Below are 20691 nucleotides of genomic sequence, written 5' to 3'. Positions count from 1 at the left end.
TCGCGTAAAATACACTGACATTCTTTAGCTAAATCAATAAGCAACAGTTAGCGTTGTAGCTTGACTTCTGGGTTGTAGCCGCCTACTTGGCGAATAATTCACCGACGTTTTCTGTCGACATTGCAGTCGCCATCGCCAGAGAGCAATAGGTAACTGCTCCCTTGATGATGATGGTGACCTGCAATGCCGACCGGAAACGTCTGTGAATTATTCGCCAAAGGACGCGGCTGCAACCCAGAAGCCAAGCTACTTCAGACAACGGCCGTGAAAGTGTGCGAACATTATTAACGGATAGCGTCGTCCGCTGACTTGAGGTTTCGACCTGTACGTCAGAGCTGGGTCGGTCCGGGTTCGCCCCACTGCCCCTTCCCTAGCAGACCTCACGCTGCGCAGAGACGTTCTGCTGGTTGCATACCCGCGAGCCGCCAGGCGCCGCCTCTCTCCTCGGTGCTACAGCCTCCCACATCATTTTATATCCTGACTGATGTTTCATTCAAGCATATTTTTCTTTGAACAATGAAAGAGATAATTCGAATATTCAATAATAGGACATAATTTTGTGATATTATGCTTATAAATGTATGTTTTTTGGTTTATACATTGTATTTAATTTTTAATAAATTGCTCTTTTTAACTTTCAGTTTTTTAAAACTAATGTATGGTTTCTTAGGTTATATTTTATATATTTATTTCTGAGTTATTATACATTTATAAATATTTATATTTGTCTAAAATACCGCATGTAATTTGAAGTGACTAGATGCACTCGCATACAAGCTTGCTTTCGTGAGTGCTGAATTTCCTGGTTAAGTGAATATTGTTAACAAAGTGTAAAAAAAAAAGGAGAAATAAATTATTATAATAATGTGCGCAGTTAATACTGGAAAGCTATTCAGGGAACAGTTTACAAATAACTTTTATTTACTATTGGAGGAACTCGGATAACACGTAGTAGAAATTCCTTGATAAAAAAATGCGAACCCAGTATTACTGCTAACACTATTTTAGAGTGATACAGTGGTTTTCACGTAAATGCACAAATTTACTAATATCTGTAATTTTACAAGAATATTTCTGTTCCATCTACAAAAATAAATTGCAGTGTTGATACCCAACAATAACACTTAAGAGCAGTAATCTTCAGATTTTTTTGTTTCAAGGTCAGATTGTTGTTGCGGGTCGCAACGTGTTATACACGTGATACCAACATAAACATTACGACGACTTATTTTTGCTGTAGGATTTGTTTGTCTTTATTTTGCAAGACGACAAATGTACCATAAAACCGATTACTGACATTTAAATAAAAATAAAGGCTTTATATTATTTACTTTAGATCTGCCAACTAATTTTTGCACATATCTTATGGAAATAAGAAATTGTACAAACTTATATTAAAACAAAATAAAGTAAAAATATTAAATTTTAACATTGACGTATTTCATGACAGAAATGGCAAAATCATTAAAAAAAATTGTTTTAATTTTTATCTTACAAAAAATGTAAATTTTTTCTCTTTTTTTTTTTAATGATTGAAATGGGCTCGATGACTTTAAGTTTTTTGAATACGCAAATTATATTTATATGTTTTCCAAATCTCCTCCGGAAACTAATTCCTGTGTCCACTACTGACAGTGGCGGATTACGCTGATGCGGTGGATGGGTGGTGGTATTGGAAAAGGGGGGGGGGGGGAGTACCACCAGCTCCGGAAACGTCCGCCATGTTTCCAACTTTTAGGACATGTGTTCGACCGCCGGGAAGCAAGCCCGCATCGCCTTGTTGTGATGGAGTGGAAAAAAAAAGGGGAGGGGGAGATGAGATTTCGCCACTTTTGTTTTTTTTTCTCTTGTATATAAATGTTTGTCTAGTTTGTTATTATTTTAATGGCTTATTATCCACAAGACTGACTTATCATTTTTATTTTGATAACATTTAACCCGTGGAGCATCTGAAATCACACGCAAAACACACGTGGGCCATATTTATAACCTCTTCGACTGACTACAGAAAATCAACACTGCGTTATAGTCTTCGGAAAACCTCTTTAACGTTTGACTTCTGTTTTAACGTCTATTGCTTTGCTAACTATTCCATGTTAAACTTACTTCTTCCATTCCATATTAAAAAGGGTCTACGAAGTGAATTAGTTAAAAAAAAATCCAATATTGAACGTTAAATAAATGTCATGGCGGAAATACTCCTCACACCAATATGTCGTAGTTCCCCACAAAGAAGGGACGCTTATATCACTTGAAATTATATATATATTATATAAATATATACATACACACACATGCCACTTTACTTCGCTGACAGGCCTGGTGAACCAGGCTTTTATGGCGCTCAAACGAAGAACGAGATAAAAGCGAATGAAATAAAATATTTATTTCGTCTCGCTAGTCTGTTGGTTCCACAAATCGTGCTATACGGCACTTCATTTGAGGATATTATTCTTCACTAGGCACTAGGCACTAGGTTTTCCTTAAGTTTATGGTTAGGTAAATATTTTTGAAATCAGTTCGCATCCTTATTTAATCACAGTGATTTCCCTCCCCCCTTCCTGTAAAATCATTAATTAACTTGTTTAGCAGCAGGCTTCACTCTTAAACTTTTGAAACTGTTTTCAGGCCACCAAGAAATATTCCGCGAAAATTAACCATGCCAAATTTTTTTTTTTTGGGTCACAGTTAAATTATATTGTTTTTAATTCAAACGACTCGGCACGGTGGATTTTCACGAAACATTTTGTGGCGCCCGCCAAAATCCCCCCCCCCCCTCCACCCCTCCTTCCACTATAAAGTTCCGTGGTGTCTGTGTGTTTCGTCGCGGCCCAGTTAGCGGACAGCTAAGGTCGGCGGCGCTGGGACTCCCCCTCTACAGCCAGGCTGTCACGTGACCACGCCTCTTGGCTCGCCGTCTCCCTCCTCCCTCCCCCTCAATACAGCCCCTGACGTCTACCAGCCGTGGGTTGGGCGGCACGCATACGGAATACATCCAGGGACCAAAAGTTATCGAAGTAAATAGAGATTTCACTCCCAGATTTAACACATAATTCAGTTTTTTTTCCCCTTCCTTCTCTGGAATCGGTCGCTAACGATTCCGACACTACTAACCACACAGTATAACACCAAAGAATTTTTGTTTTGTCCCCGACCATACGCGGTTAGGTTGTTTAACGAATAATTATTCGGGCTCAGGGTCTAGGGCTTTATTATACGTTTTTAATAAAATATCGTGGAATTTGTATTTTCGTGTTTTGATATTGACATAAATATTACAGATTTTCATTGGATTTTATTAGAGATACACGGTGGTGTTCGTTGGTGATCTAAAGAATTTTAGGTTAACCTAGATGTTTCACAATATATAACCATCCTTGGCTCGTAAAATTGCAATATTAATCCACATAAATGCCCATCTAATGTAATACACACAAATTTACTTTATTGAAAGTAGTAGCTATAAATAAAAAATTGATTATTACATTAACTTGTGCTTCCAAGAATAAACTGATAAATTCACACAACAATGGCCACAAAAATTAACATTAATGTTGGTATTCAAACATAAACGTTTACCGAGGTATCCCGATTCCTTCACATTGCACATTATTTAATAGTTATGCATCCTGTACATTATTTTTAACACACCAGACATGCATGTGCAAATTCCGCTGCGTTCTTGCAGTAGAAAAAAAAACATCACAGCTGCAAGTTGTTCGTGAGAATCAGCTATTCTTTTTGACGTGAATATATCTTTAAATTGCTTCCATAGCGGGAGGCAATTCAAAAACCGAATGGTAACAAAAATCGGGGGATACAGTTTGGTGTTGCAGCTACATATCTATAATCTACATCCAAAATTTAATTACACCACTGGATGGCTCAAGGATCAAAGAATTCGTTACGCTAAGTGAGGACTGTGACGCATCGCGCGCCGCCTTTTTGTCATTTTTCTGCGTTTGCAGATTTTCATTTAGTATAAATTTTGACTCGGAGAAGCTACGACGTTCGTTTGAGATTCAATTGTCAGCTCTCGTCAAAATATATCGACTGCACATATAAAACATTACTGTAAAATAGTTACAGTGAATATATATGGTGTTAAAATAAAAAAAAAATAGTTGCTATCATAAACAAAACATGGAAACCCGAAAGACTTCTTAGTGTTCAAACATGATTATGACATACATAAAATGGCGTATTTTATATTTTGTATTGAAAATATTACCTGTTACGTACACGTATTCACGTACAACACACGGCCGTGTCCATAAGATAACCACACACTCCCCCCCCCCTCCCCCTTTTTTTTTTCGTGTCACGAGTGCACTGAAAACTAGAGCTGTAGCAAACCTGTATTCGGTACTGAGTAACGGGTGCGCCATCTAGTACCGAGTAACGAAACGTTACACACGAATGCATTTCGTTACTCGCATTTTTCGTATGTTATACGCATGCGCGCGCTTATTCGATGAATTTAAAAACGTACGTTACAAATAACGATGTTTGTTTATTAAGTAAAGTATAATCTGGAAATTCGTCGTCCAAGTTTATTTACTGTTCATTAAAGGTATTGCGTATGTAGACAAAGTTTGAGATTGGAACAGAAACAACGTAAGAAAGTATTTTTTTACAAATTAAAAATATGTATGTTTTTGTTTTTTATTATCGCGTATTTTCACGTTCTTTTGTTCTTATCTTAAAAGAGATAGTATAATAAAGCCGCTCTAATGAGATTTAATTGTTTCTTGGTTAACAAAAGCTGTTAATTATCAAATATTGTTAATTGTTTATATTCGATTTATTATTATTTACGTGACGTCATACTGTACGCGTAAGCAATACGACTCGATTCGTTGCTCTAACATAACATAGCATGTTATGCGGTATCAGAAGTAACGAGTAACGTAACGCAGGGGTGCCCACAAGGGGGGGTAACGACGCAGACTGCGTCATTAAAATTTCAGGGGGGGGGGGGAGGGGTTGTCAAAAGACGAGAAAAAATATATATATATACCATTTACATACTTATAGCTTCTAATGTGAAAATACATTTCTGGTGCTTTGATAATTGAAAGGGATCTTGTATATCAAATTGGCAACCCCGCACTTTCCTCAACAAAAGCAGTTTGGCATCTGTCGGTTCAGGATGGTCCCTATCCCCGCTTCGACAATAAGTGCACACACGCACATGACCAAAATTAGTATTATTAGAAAATTAGTTTTAATTAATGCAAAATGTGACAAAAAAATACTAAAAAAGTATAATATTATAAAATCATTGAGAAAATAGCACAAAAAATTTCGGGGGGGGGGGGGGGGGCGCATCATCAGGTTATGGGGGGGGGGGGGGGGGGTGAGTCATAGTGTTTGGGGGGGTGGGCACCTCTGCGTAACGATACGATAGTAACGAGTACTAATTGTTATAGTAACGAATACATACGGGTACGCTTTTTTTCGTTACTTTTACACCTCAACTGAAAACAATAAACCACACTCGTTATTACCAGGTGACGCCTCTTAGCAGACTGACTCAGGAGTCAGGAGAGGTCCTAGCGGCGCAGATGGCGCATGATGAGCAACATTACGATTCCGGTTTTTTTTGGGTCCCCCCCTCACATACGTATTTTCAAAAATGCTAAGAATTTCACAGTGGTCTCAGGCACGGTCGTCACTGGCGGGAAGTCCCCCCCCCCCCCCTCAAAATACTTTCAAGTGCATCCAGTAGTTCTATGCATACTATTGTCATGTTTATAAAATACATGTATATTTACTGTGATGAAATATAGCAGTAGATCATCAGGTGTCAAATAAAAATTACATACAAAGCATAGTTTGAAAATAAACAGCCATTTTCTACTTAACTCGACGGAGGTACGAGCATTCTAAATAAATAAATTTATTTTTATGTCACCCCCCCCCCCCCCCCAAACTTTGTGTGCCAGAGACGCCCATGGTCTCAGGTGAAAGGAGCGCTGTTTGTACTACGTACCTGGTGACAGAAACAAAGTAACAGTGATCTGAGAAATAATGTCCCGTCACGTAACGTTTTCGCGAGTCACAGCTTGTGTTGCAATGAGGTATAGCCTATTCGAGGCACTAGGGTTCCCGCACTATCTCGACAACAAAGGGCAAACGAAGGACAGAGTGACGCAACCCCGTTCCTCCTCTCAGCCCCCCTCCCCCCCTGCCATCCTTTCACACGCCACAACAAACTAATTTTTCTCTCCAGGGTCGCGAATATGAGGCGGTCACGGGATGAGACAGAGGGAGAAAGCAGTTGGGAGTGGATGAAGGGAAAAGGAGGGAAATGTGGGTCAGCGGGGATGCTGAAGACTCGCGAATTGGGTCGAGTGTTGCCCAACCAGCCGTGGCTAATTCAGTTGTTCTCCCCCCCCTCCCACATGCGAGGATGTCACGCGAGTTGGTCTGTTTTTGTCCGTTTCCCACGCGCCGGACTCCCAGGGTTGTCACGCCCGCAGACAGACTGGGGCGGTCGGGGTGACACCTTTGTTGTATTTGCGACCCGAATTAAAGACAATTTTATCAAAAAGAGCTACTGCAGCAGGGACATGGCCAGAATTTAGTGAAGGACCCACGTCCAGTATAGAATTATCATTAATGAATAAGTTTTCTTTATAATTGAGTTTGAAAAGAAAATTCGATTCCCACACTAAAATCTCAAAAGACTTTAAGAATGCCAACCTTCACACATAGAAATTGAAGTAGTGATTTTTCTTCAGAAAAGTGAACTGAACATTTTTTTTTTTGTTTTTATAAAACTATTTTAAAAAAAATTTGCTCTTAAGGTCAATTATTGTTTGATGATATTGCTTTGAAAAAATAGTCATAAATACATGCTTACAGTAACACATGTGCAAAGCAGCATTAAACATGGATTATTTTGAAACACAGCTTTTGCCACTTCTGTGTGCGAGACATGTCGGGCTATAGGTAATGCGTAGCCCACTAAGTATTACAATAATCCTTCCAAATTAATCTCTATGTAGGCTGTAGCTAATCTAATTTGCTATAATTTACTTTTAAATCCTAGAAGGAAGGGGTCCAGACCCCACGGACCCCCCCCCCCCCCCCCCCCCCCCCCCCCCAATCATTCTGTCTACAATCACCACTGTCAAAATAGTAGACAGCAAAAATGTGATTTCAGTTTTTGCTGTGTACATATTACCTGTACCAAAATAATTCGATGGGCGTAACGTGAAGAACATGATGTGACAGCATCACGTTATTTTGAACATGCTGTTTTACCAGTGAAACAAATAAAATCCAAGAATTATATTAAAAACATTTTTTGCCATTACATATGAATCAAACATCTGACAACCATAAATCTTTAAATGTTTCGAATTTAAATTGACACGTCTGAAAGAATTATCTGTGTTTAGTTCACATTTAACATTCATTCAGAAAAATAATTTTGTGAGAACACATTTCAAAGAATTTATATGAATAAAATCAACCAAATCATAAAAAAGGAATAATAATAATAGTATTTTGAATGCATCCATCTAATTACCTTCCAAAAAAATAATCTATAACTCATTTCAGAATGTAACACCCACGACACAATCGAAATAAAAAAAAAATCTTTATCGGAATTTGAGTTGCCCTTGAAAATTTTGTAGCACTGCCAAAACAGATGTTTTGAATGTAATTAATCTGAAAATTATTTCATTCACATTACATTGAGTTTGTGATTCCAGCCTAAGAGAAGGTTGCATGTATTTTATAACCACTTAGAATGGCCCAGGGCCTTAGAGACAAACTAAAGGTCCAGGGGCAAATAATTTTGTTTCATATATGCAAAACAGTAAAACACCCCTTTTTATTTTGGAGCGATAAAAACTACCAAAATAAAATTGAAAATTTTTTATGTACATAATCTAATCATGATGCCCAAATTTCACCAACTGTATACTGCGCATGCGCAAAGTATGTTCTGCTGCCACTTAGGAAACAAAAGAACATTAAAATAACATTTATTCATTACTTGCACGCGATCAGTCTTTATTAATGAGTATATAAGAACTCTTGATAAAATTTAAGGTTCTTTTAAGAGGTCTTATTCAATGAAAGAAAAATTAAGGATTTTTTCAAGGATGTTAGGGGCGTGTATAAACCCTGAAATATGTTTTACTGCTAAATGGCTCGAATAATTTGAAAACTCATAGTAGATAGGAAAATGAATTCCTGACTCGTAATGCAGTTTCGCGTCTGGTCCAGTTCCCGCTTCTCGCCAGCGATGGAGCAGGCGGCAGGCACAGGGCAGCTCGGCTTCGCCGTAACCGGAGCCGTGCAGTTTCCTCTTCGCTGCGCACAGACCGTAGAACCAGGCGGGAGGTACAGAATTGTGACTCTTACAGTGGAAACTGAGACCACGCTTAGTGGAACATGTGACGCTATCTGTTGGGTGGGTCCATGACTACCAGCAAAAAAAAAAAAAAACTTAGGTGGGATGTTTAAATCCAAAGTGTTAGCCAGGGACAGTGTTGCCAAGCATACCCATCAAAAACTAGTGTTTACATAAGAATTCACTCATATACAGTACCAATCTGAACACTCCATTAAATAATTTAAAACTTACGCAGATTTGCAAACAACTTTACATTAAAAAAGGTAACATATAACATATAATTATCAGGATTTATTTTTGAGGTACTTATTACATGAGCTACATGATACACAATATGTATCGTACAAAATGCTGATACAAACAATTATTCAGTATGTCTCGTTATGTTTCTGAGTTTCAGTAACAAATAAAACACAGTAATTCCTGAACTGGCTGTCTAAACCAGTCATAATTACAGAAAATTTTTATGTTATTAGCAGCACTGCAGAGAACACCCGAGAAAACTCATCAGCTCATGCTCATAACGTTTACCAAATTTCCCACTTGCGAAAATGCTGGACTCGACCTAGCCGGGAAAAGAAGCCCGTATCACCTTGGTGGGAGGCGAACCACTGAAACCTCTGAAGGACAGAGGCCTCAAGTGATGAAATAACAGGCGTCCACAAATTTCCGGTGAAACAATGTTAGGAATTTTATTGGACCTTTAAAATTATAAATTTCTCACAACTCTTTCCACCACACAGTAATTTTTTTGTATATAATATGCAAAATTTAATGTAATATTAAACAGATCTATTCACAGGAATGTATGATCTTCATGTTGGAATGCTTAAACCTTTTCAGAGATAATTTCAAAATGATTAAAGTGCAAGTCCCCAACTATTTTCACTCAATGTGCGACTGTAAACTGAACTGTGGCGTCAAACAAAATGCAAGTTGCAAACTGCTGCTGGAAATTAAAAGTTTCGTGCCTTCCAGCACTGTTATTATTTCAGGTATTTCGTGGCAGTCCTCCAGTTTTGTTACTTTTCTTAGTTTCCTTGCAGTGTTTTTACTTTCTCCACCTCCCTTCCCTAAAGACCCACTCAAATCAACGAGGACACCGTATCTCTGGACCGGGTTGCTCCATGGGGTTATTTCGATACACATTTCCTCTCACCATCACTGTCGCACCCGTACTGCATACTTAACACCCGAAACCCACAAACTCTCTTGAAACTAACCTACATAAACAAAATGATTGCCAGATATTGCAAACATATAATTTTCTGTATACCAAGTAAAGTACGTAGGCGGCAATCAAGGCAAACCCGTTATTTAAAATGTTCGAATGAAATTAGCAGTGCAAACAGTGGCTGGATAATTAAGTCCCGAGATGGCTTCACGACGGGCGTCATTAGGAGCCACAGCCCGCAAGAGCCGCGACCGCATGCAGCAGACAGGAGCCTCCACGCTCTCCCCCCCGGGTACCAGGAAGCGGGTCTGCGGAGAGCTATTTCCAGACGGTCGCCCGCCGGGTCGGGAAACCGGTTAGACCGGGCGTGCGGCACGAGCGAGACGGCGGCGTGAAACAATACCACGCCCTCGAGCCGCCCAGCCTTGCTCTGCGGGTACTCTCTCCCGCCGCGGGGAGGCTCTTCCGCGACGGGTTTCTCCTGCAGGTCTCCGGCACTGCCGAGGCCAGGTCGCACCAGCAAGACGACACAACGTTTTACTGTTTTATTCCTAACCTAACTGAATATCATTTTTAAAACAGATTAGCCCGGTGTTATTGTTTTTATTTTTATAAATTTGGTTTTGCAATACTTATAATAATTAGTAACGTTTTTGTCTAAAAAAAAGGATGGGGGGGGGGGGGGGGGGGGGGGGGCTTGTCTGTAAAGTCGGTTTACGGACAATAATTTTTACGTGATAACGTCATTAAAACATTGATGAAAAATTGCATACTTTTTAATTTTCAAATATTATTTACAGTTTTTGCAAATTTAATTTAAATAATTTGTTTAAATATAATCACGAACAATTAGTTAAAAAGCCCGCCTTAACCTGTTTGATATTATAGAAGATTTTCTCGCACGGTGGTCGGCCGGTTCTTGCACGCTCGGCTCAGGCGGAACGTGACAATTTTTCGGGCGCGCAGCCGGCCGGCGTTCATCGATTTATAAGATTTTATCACGTCAAAAAAGATACATTAGGAATAAAAATAAATTGACGAGTATTAGTAGTTTGAAATGTTTCAATTAGAGAATCACAATTAAACAACTTAAATTAATTTTGTTTTCCAATGTGGTGTAGTTTGCTGTATCCTTCATGCTTCTTGACTTCACCCCTAATTGTCTATACTGCAGGTTTATGCTTCCCTGTAGTTCCATAGTACATTACTACGGACAAGATTGTACGGTGGATTGCGATCAAACAGAAAAAACACCACAAAGATGTCAATATAACATATAACACCAAAATGCAAGTGAATACATCATCAAGCACCAAAATGTAACTAAATACACGAAATCAATCGGCAGTTTGACAGCACTTACCTCAAATAAAAAAATAAAAATTCTTTTGTCATGGTAAATTCATTGAAAGTAATTTTTTTAGCATGACTATTTACCCAATGTATGAACTAAATAGATAGTAAAAAAAATTAATATTACATTGTTTGATCTTGCATCTCTTTTTAGTACAAAGTATTTATATCAATGACCACTTATTTTACAAACATAACAAATATTTGCACATTAATTTTTTTTAATTTTCTGAGTAATATTGTTGTAAACATGCTTATTACCAATTATTTTTTACTATAAGTGCATCATGTGTCAGTCAAAATGTGACTATTCTGGTGAAATAAGTGTTAATAAAAAAATTAGTTTCATATTGGCTGGATAAAACACAATTTTTTTGAATTAAGACAATGTATAAACATAAAAACAATAACACCAAAATCTCCCTGTTTTGAAAATGAAATTGACCTAAATATAAAACCATATGATCTTGTCCCTATACATAACATGTATTTAATATGACTATATAAAGGTGCAAGGTACAACGAAACCTCATTAATACAAACCCTGTTAGTACAAAATGCATTAATACAAACTGTTTTTACCATCCCTAGAAATTATGTAAGAGTTACAGTGCTAAGTAAATATGTTTAATACAAAAGTATGGTTATTATGCAATACAAAGTTATTTTTGTTCCAAGGTAAATTATGGTTAGTAGAAATATACCAGAATACTGTAAAGGAACAACTTAAAGTTTAAACTAATATAATACTGATGCCATTTCTTTGGTTCATTGTAGGTTGGGGAAAAATCTCAGAAATTTTATTCTTCCAAAATTATAGTAGTATGTCTTTTTGTAATACATAAACCTTTGCTTTATTCTTCTATCTTAAACTCATATTTATATTTTTTAAGCCACAGGTGTAATCCTAAAAATTTATTTTACAATTCGCCCCCAACCCCCTTCCCAAAAAAAAAAAAAAAACACCCTTTTGGTGCAGTATAAAATTGTAAGCAAGATTTAACTATATTACAATTTGATTTAGAAATTTTATAAAAGTTGTAATTTCGTAAAGTTTGTAACAGTTTGGTTATCGCAAAGTGGCAGGTTGGTAATATTTGGTGGAGCGTCACGTGTTCCAGTAAAGAGAGCAGACAAGGCTACGAGATGCAGGCCTGCACACGCCCGCAAGGCCGCGGCGACCAGACAGCCGCGACGTGCTGCGAACACGGGGCTCTCGGGTTACGCCCTGGGAGGGTGTAGAGTTGCCCCCCGGACCCGACGCCGGGTCGTGCCGGCTCGAGACGGCGGCGGCCCGGCCCTTGGCCCACATGCGCGCGATGCTCCTCGCGGAGGAACAACGAACGAGGTCACCGCGGGACTGTGTCGGCTACATGCAGCTGTGCCCTCGGTGAGGCAGACAAGTCTAGCATGGGACGGATGTTACCCTACTCCGAAAACATGCCCCTGTAGTGGCGACACACTGTTACCTGGCTATAATTCAAGCAGTCATGACTATAAGCTATTTCACTGAGTAATAATTTTGACAACATAAATGTATTCAAAGGCTTTGTCTGACTGAAAAGATTGCATTAAATTCATGAAGAAGTGTCACAAACACAAGCACCACGTTAGCTAACATTAAGTCTGTGTGAATATTCAAAATCAAAACGAATATTTTGGTATTCGTTCAAGTTTCAATTTAAAATACCCATATTAAAATTACGAATATTTGATTATATTCCAGGTGAAGCGAACCATTAACTAAGAGGTTAAAAGTCATTGATCTTCTATAAAAATGAGTACGTTGACAGTTAGCAGGAGTTTAATTTAAATCACATGCATAGTAAACAGAACAATGGCTATGAAGTTTAGACAACAGGATAATCCATAACCGGAAAATTTGATATTTTTATTTGAGGATAATTTGATATTTGAATTAAAAATTTATTTGAACTACATAAACTGACATTTGCACGGGCCTAGTTATTATGAATAAACTTTTATTATTAAAAACTTCTGACTGACAGATTTGACAGTGGTTGGAAACTGTGCAAGTGATAATGAAAAGACACTCGCTGAAAATCTCGACCTAAAATTATGAACAGAAGAAGCAGCAACGTGGTGTCTGATGTAGTTACAGACGTAATGTGTGCAGTAGCCAAATTCATTAGTAAAGCCTCCTTAGCTACAGGACCCAAAGAAGTGCATGGTAGTCGACGCGGCCATCTTTGTGTTGCTTCCGAATTCTCACGAGGGATGCATTGGCATCCCTATATACATCCACTAAACTCAAGATTTCTAGTGCTGCGACACTTGCATCCACTGATGCGTACATAAATCCATTACCTTCGGAATTATTTTATTTTGTGCGCATATAATATTTCTTTAGTTTTTTTTTTCATAAGATTTGTTTAAAATGTAACAAGCATAAGTGATAAATCAAACAGAGACAAATAAAAATGTTAATGAAAATTACAGAAAGGCGAACATAAACTTACAGGGTATATAATGCTCATTATAAGTATTTTTAATATTTTGAGATTCATAAATTTTTTACTTAGATCTCTGACATTTGTAATATCCATGCAAAATTCAATTTTTTTTAATTTGTCGTTATTTATGTTTTGCTTAATATTCGTAGAAATCACAGCTCAAAATGGCAAAGTGCACATTAGTACGACCAACTGTCAGCAGGTGGTGCTAGCAATAAAAGTATTCGGATACTATCCATCCTTTAGAAATGTGTCCTTTACATTGTGGCTGCATTTACAAAGCAATGTAGGGATGTGGGTGCTATGAACACATCCCTATGTATTCAGATACAGCTATAGCCTAAACATACACCTTCAGTTCCTTAATGCTACCCTGAAAATTTGTTTTCTAGCTGTCCAATATACATTCCTTTCACCACATGGAAAATTTAAAAAGAATGTCACATCAATTTTCACTATTTTATTTAAGAACAAATTGCATGATTTTAAGACTTGTAACTTTATAAGATGTCAGCACTTAAAAGTATAATCTATTTATGAGCATCTTGTTGCTACACAAGTGATTTGAAGCTGACTATATTTTGTAATTTCAGGGATCTCCCAATCAAAAGTGTCTATGCATGGTCGTGCAATATCAAAATATTATCTTTAGCCTTACATGCTTGCTTGGTGCATGATTCATCAAATAAAAAGTGCCATTTATCAAAGTCACTGTCTTACTTTAAATAGTAATAAAAATCAATTATGTACAGAGAAATTAATACACAAAAATACAACTACTACAATAAGCCACATTTACATTGTCTAACTCATAAAACTGTACGTATCACTGCTGACTATAATTTGAAGGCTATGACATGTTAAGCAACACATTTTACATGAAACAGAACATTATATATTTTTTTTATCCTCTCCACGAAATGCAGACACTCTTTGAACAAGTTCAGTCACTTCCACTCTCGCTCCCGCTGGACTCAAAGTCCCCGACGTTGATGGAGAACTTGTACTCTTGGTCGCAGCCCAGGTAGGCATCGCTCATGAAGTACAAGGTGTAGGTGTGGTGGCCTGTCGAAACACGAGCACGCTGTGTGTAGTAAAGCAACCTACCAACCTCTCATACTTACCGTAAGTGGCATACAAACAACGGTAGGCATGTTAACAGTATTTTATACAGATCTGTATTCTATCCATCAACTATAACTTTTTATTTTAAAAAAACTATACTCAGAGGCAATTAATATAATTTAGGTACAGCTGTACGGTACCGATACTGGTACTGTATACCAGCCGACATTCAGCTCTCGGCTGATACCAAGGTATCGGTGGTATTGTAAAAAAATAACTGCACAGGTTTGCTTTTCGAATACTTGCTTTGTTTGTTGTGATAGATAACATATCCGCTATGTTGCTAGGTCATGTCTATCAACTTGTATTTTTAAAGGCAAATCTTAATTATTATTAAGTGCGTACTGGTTATTCAAGTGAAGGTTTACTTAATAAATACAAAATACGTGATCTACAGAAAAAAATTCTCTAAAAGATAGTGGAAACTGCATCAAAATATAGTGTGTAGTTTATAAGACGTAAGCGAACAGACGGATGCAGATAGCAACTTTGTCCTATAATATTTAATTAAAGATTAATAAATAAACTTAATGAATTAACATCTTGATTGTTTAATCTTATACTTAGCTCAAAAATATTGTATTTATCACTAATCAGAACGAAACTTGAGAAACACTTACCAGGACTAGGAGCCACAAAATCTAACTTGACCTTTGCCTTTTGTTGCAAAGTAAGCCTCTTGATGGAGAGGAGAGAATTGCTCTTCGGGTCTCCAATCACCACCCACCAGCCTTCCTCACGTTTCTGAAACAGGAACGTAAGAATGTTGTACTTACCATGAAAAAAAAAAAAAATGGATGACAGCTTCAAACAAGCTACGACATGGTGACATTTTCAACTCGCATAATAAATACATCAATGCAGTCAATTGATTGTTTGCATGTCGTAAGATTTGCAGTAATTGGCAATAAAAATCTATCGATTAGATTGAAAGTTAAATAATAATTTTAATTTAATAATAATAATGCAACGTGAGATCAGGCAACGTTTCTTTAACACAAAAGAACATTCAAAATATTTGAGCTATGAGAATTTCGTCATATTAAATTCCCACAAAGCTACCTAATTTACGCTCACACCTTATTTCAGAATGTGATTAGATTTTTTAATGGAGAGTATCAATATTTGGCACAAATGGAGCGAAACAGAACAGGATACAGATGTAGCTTCATCTTTGATCATGTATTGAAAATGTCGGGACTGCTGTATTCTGGTCCCCACCTGCGGGAAGAAGGGGGCGATGACGGGGCCGGTGACCTCGTCCTCGCGCTCCAGCTGCACCGCCACGTTGACGGACGAGCCCGTGCGCAGACGCTCCTTGTCCTGCACCTCGTAGCTCATCTCGATGTTGGGGTAGCGGTTGCAGAAGCGCGCCACGTCCGCCATCTGGGCGTCCGTCAGCTGCAGCAGCTTGGAGCGGTCCTCGTCCTCCAGCTCCATGATGTCGAACACCGTCTCCACGCCCTGCGCGCCATGGCCAGGAGTCACGCCCTCCGTCTCTACACCACTAGTCACACCCTCCGTCTCTACACCACGAGTCACACACTCCGTCTCTACTAGTCTCGCCCTTCGTCCCTACACCACTAGTCATACCCTCCGTCTCTACACCACTAGTCACGCCCTCCGTCTACACCACTAGTCTCGCCCTTCGTCCCTACACCACTAGTCACGCCCTCCGTCTCTACACCACTAGTCACGCCCTCCGTCTACACCACTAGTCTCGCCCTTCGTCCCTACACCACTAGTCACACCCTCCGTCTCTACACCACGAGTCATGCCCTCCATCTCTACACCACTAGTCACACCCTCCGTCTCTACACCACGAGTCACGCCCTCCGTCCCTACACCACGAGTCACGCCCTCCGTCTCTACACCACGAGTCACGCCCTCCGTCCCTACACCACGAGTCACACCCTCCGTCTCTACACCACGAGTCACACCCTCCGTCTCTACACCACTAGTCACACCCTCCATCTCTACACCACTAGTCACGCCCTCCATCTCTACACCACGAGTCACACCCTCCGTCTCTACACCACGAGTCACACCCTCCGTCTCTACACCACGAGTCACACCCTCCCTCTCTACACCACGAGTCACACCCTCCCTCTCTACACCACGAGTCACACCCTCCGTCTCTACACCACTAGTCACTCCCTCCATCTCTACACCACTAGTCACGCCCTCCGTCTCTACACCACAAGTCACGCCCTCCCGTCTCTACACCACGAGTCACACCCTCCGTCTCTACACCACTAGTCATACCCTCCATCTCTACACCACTAGTCACACCCTCCGTCTCTACACCACTAGTCACGCCCTCCGTCTCTACACCACGAGTCACGCCCTCCCGTCTCTACACCACGAGTCACACCCTCCGTCTCTACACCACTAGTCACGCCCTCCGTCTCTACACCACGAGTCACGCCCTCCGTCTCTACACCACGAGTCACGCCCTCCCGTCTTTACACCACGAGTCACACCCTCCGTCTCTACACCACTAGTCACGCCCTCCATCTCTACACCACGAGTCACGCCCTCCATCTCTACACCACGAGTCACACCCTCCGTCTCTACACCACGAGTCACACCCTCCCTCTCTACACCAGGAGTCACACCCTCCCTCTCTACACCACGAGTCACACCCTCCGTCTCTACACCACTAGTCACACCCTCCGTCTCTACACCACGAGTCACACCCTCCGTCTCTACACCACTAGTCACACCCTCCGTCTCTACACCACGAGTCACACACTCCGTCTCTACTAGTCTCGCCCTTCGTCCCTACACCACTAGTCATACCCTCCGTCTCTACACCACTAGTCACGCCCTCCGTCTACACCACTAGTCTCGCCCTTCGTCCCTACACCACTAGTCACGCCCTCCGTCTCTACACCACTAGTCACGCCCTCCGTCTACACCACTAGTCTCGCCCTTCGTCCCTACACCACTAGTCACACCCTCCGTCTCTACACCACTAGTCACGCCCTCCGTCTACACCACTAGTCTCGCCCTTCGTCCCTACACCACTAGTCACACCCTCCGTCTCTACACCACGAGTCATGCCCTCCATCTCTACACCACTAGTCACACCCTCCGTCTCTACACCACGAGTCACGCCCTCCGTCCCTACACCACGAGTCACGCCCTCCGTCTCTACACCACGAGTCACGCCCTCCGTCCCTACACCACGAGTCACACCCTCCGTCTCTACACCACGAGTCACACCCTCCGTCTCTACACCACTAGTCACACCCTCCATCTCTACACCACTAGTCACGCCCTCCATCTCTACACCACAAGTCACACCCTCCGTCTCTACACCACGAGTCACACCCTCCCTCTCTACACCACGAGTCACACCCTCCCTCTCTACACCACGAGTCACACCCTCCGTCTCTACACCACTAGTCACTCCCTCCATCTCTACACCACTAGTCTCGCCCTTCGTCCCTACACCACTAGTCACACCCTCCGTCTCTACACCACGAGTCATGCCCTCCATCTCTACACCACTAGTCACACCCTCCGTCTCTACACCACGAGTCACGCCCTCCGTCCCTACACCACGAGTCACGCCCTCCGTCTCTACACCACGAGTCACGCCCTCCGTCCCTACACCACGAGTCACACCCTCCGTCTCTACACCACGAGTCACACCCTCCGTCTCTACACCACTAGTCACACCCTCCGTCTCTACACCACTAGTCACGCCCTCCGTCTCTACACCACGAGTCACGCCCTCCCGTCTCTACACCACGAGTCACACCCTCCGTCTCTACACCACTAGTCACACCCTCCATCTCTACACCACTAGTCACGCCCTCCATCTCTACACCACAAGTCACACCCTCCGTCTCTACACCACAAGTCACACCCTCCCTCTCTACACAAGGAGTCACACCCTCCCTCTCTACACCACGAGTCACACCCTCCGTCTCTACACCACGAGTCACACCCTCCGTCTCTACACCACTAGTCACACCCTCCGTCTCTACACCACTAGTCACGCCCTCCGTCTCTACACCACTAGTCACGCCCTCCCGTCTCTACACCACGAGTCACACCCTCCGTCTCTACACCACTAGTCACACCCTCCGTCTCTACACCACTAGTCACACCCTCCGTCTCTACACCACTAGTCACGGCCTCCGTCTCTACACCACGAGTCATGCCCTCCCGTCTCTACACCTTGAGTCACACCCTCCGTCTCTACACCACTAGTCACGCCCTCCGTCTCTACACCACGAGTCACGCCCTCCCGTCTCTACATCACGCTCGCGCCGGGATCGAGAACCACGCAGCAGCATGCGAGGAAGTCACAGCGTAACAATCAACCCTGAGCAAACTGTTCCGACTTTCCGAGTATATGGTTTGAGCATGTTTAGTGTAGTGTACAGACTTTGAACATTTTAAACTTCCCGCCCTGCAGGGTATTGTGGTTGGTCACACTGGAGTGGCCAGGAAGTAGGTTGGTGCACCTGCGCACAGGAAGAGGACAGTCTGATAATCAACATGGTTGTGTGACTGGACGTTGGTTATTATCGCGACTCGTTTCAATCGAACTATAGTTGCTTACAAATGTTGCATCCGCTAATTATATCAGTCAACATCTCTTCGTGCAACACAAACTAAATATACAGGCCAGCACAGTACTGTAGCCTGGCTGTCGAAGTCAACAGCTAATACCAACCTAAATAAAGTCTAAATGTGAGCGGCTAGATTAGTGCCCGATTACTGGAAGTGCTGAACCATAATAAGCAAGATTAAAGATCTTTCATTGCAATGTGGTAAATTCATCAGTGCGTGTGTTAGTTAGAGCTTACCGTCTCCACGACACTGGGATAATAAGAGACATCCCAGCATTTGCCTAGATTGATATACAAAACTATGGAAAACAATCATCAAGATGGACCATGCTTGAAAGTTCCTCGCTCGGTTGAAAAAACTGGGAATATACGAACCAATCTGGATGGTGAAGCCAACACTACTGACAATAGCTACAGACAATATTTTATGTTATTATCTTTGGGACAGTTATATTTTTAAAACGGGAGATTTCTGTGTTATTGATTGTTTTTATTTTTATTAATTGTCTTTTTTTCATAAACGTAGTGTATTATTCAACAAATATGAAACTAAAACATACTTAACATTTATTTTCCCAAAATAAGCTCGTTTTTATTGACACCAGAATGCATTTATACAGTAAAATCATTAGCAATAAGCATGTCTAGAAAAGAACTACTCACAAAAATAAAATAAAATTGTTTGAAAAATGTGCCAATATCATCAAATAAAAAAATGATCAAACAAAGTTATTAATTTTTCCCCATCTTTTCATTTTATACAGTTTGGGACAAATTTAATGCTATATAAATATAAGCTAGTCAATGACTCATTATAAAAAATAAATTTAAATTTTGTAAGACTGCTGACTGATTTCATACTGTACATTACATTGAGGTGCTGAACGGCGTAATAACTTGCATTCAGGCGTTCATCACGCGGTGCCCTACCTTCTCCGTGCAGCTCTTGATGACGTCCGGGGTGAAGTGCGGCAGCTGCCTGAGGTAGGAGTCCTTGCTCCACATGGCCTGCGTGACCATCTGGGCCAGCTCCATGGCCGCCACCGCGGGCGACAGCCAGCCGTTGGAGCTGAGCACGTCCACGCACGCCTGGATCAGGCGCACGGCCCTGCCGAGGACGGCCTCCGTGTCGCCCTGCAGCTCCGCCCCCAGCTGCAGCCGCGACAGGTGCGCCTGCAGCAGCAGGTTGGTCTTCACGTGCGGGTCGTTGAACCTGCGCACACGCACGCACTTCCTCGCTCACCCTCCACACTCCACGCTCACTCCCGTACAGTACACTCCATAGGCGTACCCAGGGAAGGGTGTTTTGGGGGTTCAAACCTAGGGATGGTGTGGTACCCGAAATTTCGGGCAGTGTTTCGGGTATCAAGTATACCCGAAATTCCGGGCGGGTATTTCAGTGCCCGAAAATATCGGGCACCTTGGAAAACGGCAATACCGCACGGCGCAAGTAAACAAAGCTTCTTTTTTTTGGAACGCGCGGCAGCTGCAGGAACATGCCACGCCGCCGCCGTCCCGGCACCAGCCGGTGAAGTGAGTGTGCGTGAGAGATAAGATAAAGAAGGTGCCCGGTCAGCAAGTGTGTTTGTGGGAGGGGGA

At 41.5% G+C, this 20691-nt stretch overlaps 1 protein-coding gene across 1 annotated transcript in view; it reads right to left on the bottom strand.

Moving 5' to 3' along the window:
- Positions 1-13823: 13823 nt before the first annotated feature.
- Positions 13824-20691, bottom strand: part of LOC134536167 (U5 small nuclear ribonucleoprotein 200 kDa helicase) — a 49277-nt gene continuing 42409 nt past the window's right edge. Inside the window, exons 24-27 of the mRNA XM_063375799.1 lie at positions 20023-20305; positions 15725-15967; positions 15124-15247; positions 13824-14443 (exon numbers count right to left, since the gene is read on the bottom strand). Of these exons, the coding sequence (XP_063231869.1) occupies positions 14322-14443; positions 15124-15247; positions 15725-15967; positions 20023-20305 (772 nt within the window). The 3' untranslated portion in view covers positions 13824-14321. The remainder of the gene's footprint in view (positions 14444-15123; positions 15248-15724; positions 15968-20022; positions 20306-20691) is intronic.

Source organism: Bacillus rossius, chromosome 10, assembly GCF_032445375.1.
Source record: "Bacillus rossius redtenbacheri isolate Brsri chromosome 10, Brsri_v3, whole genome shotgun sequence".
Lineage (NCBI taxonomy): Eukaryota > Metazoa > Arthropoda > Insecta > Phasmatodea > Bacillidae > Bacillus > Bacillus rossius.
The sequence above is the reverse complement of the archived record's forward strand: the minus strand, read 5'-3'. Positions and strand labels throughout refer to the sequence as shown.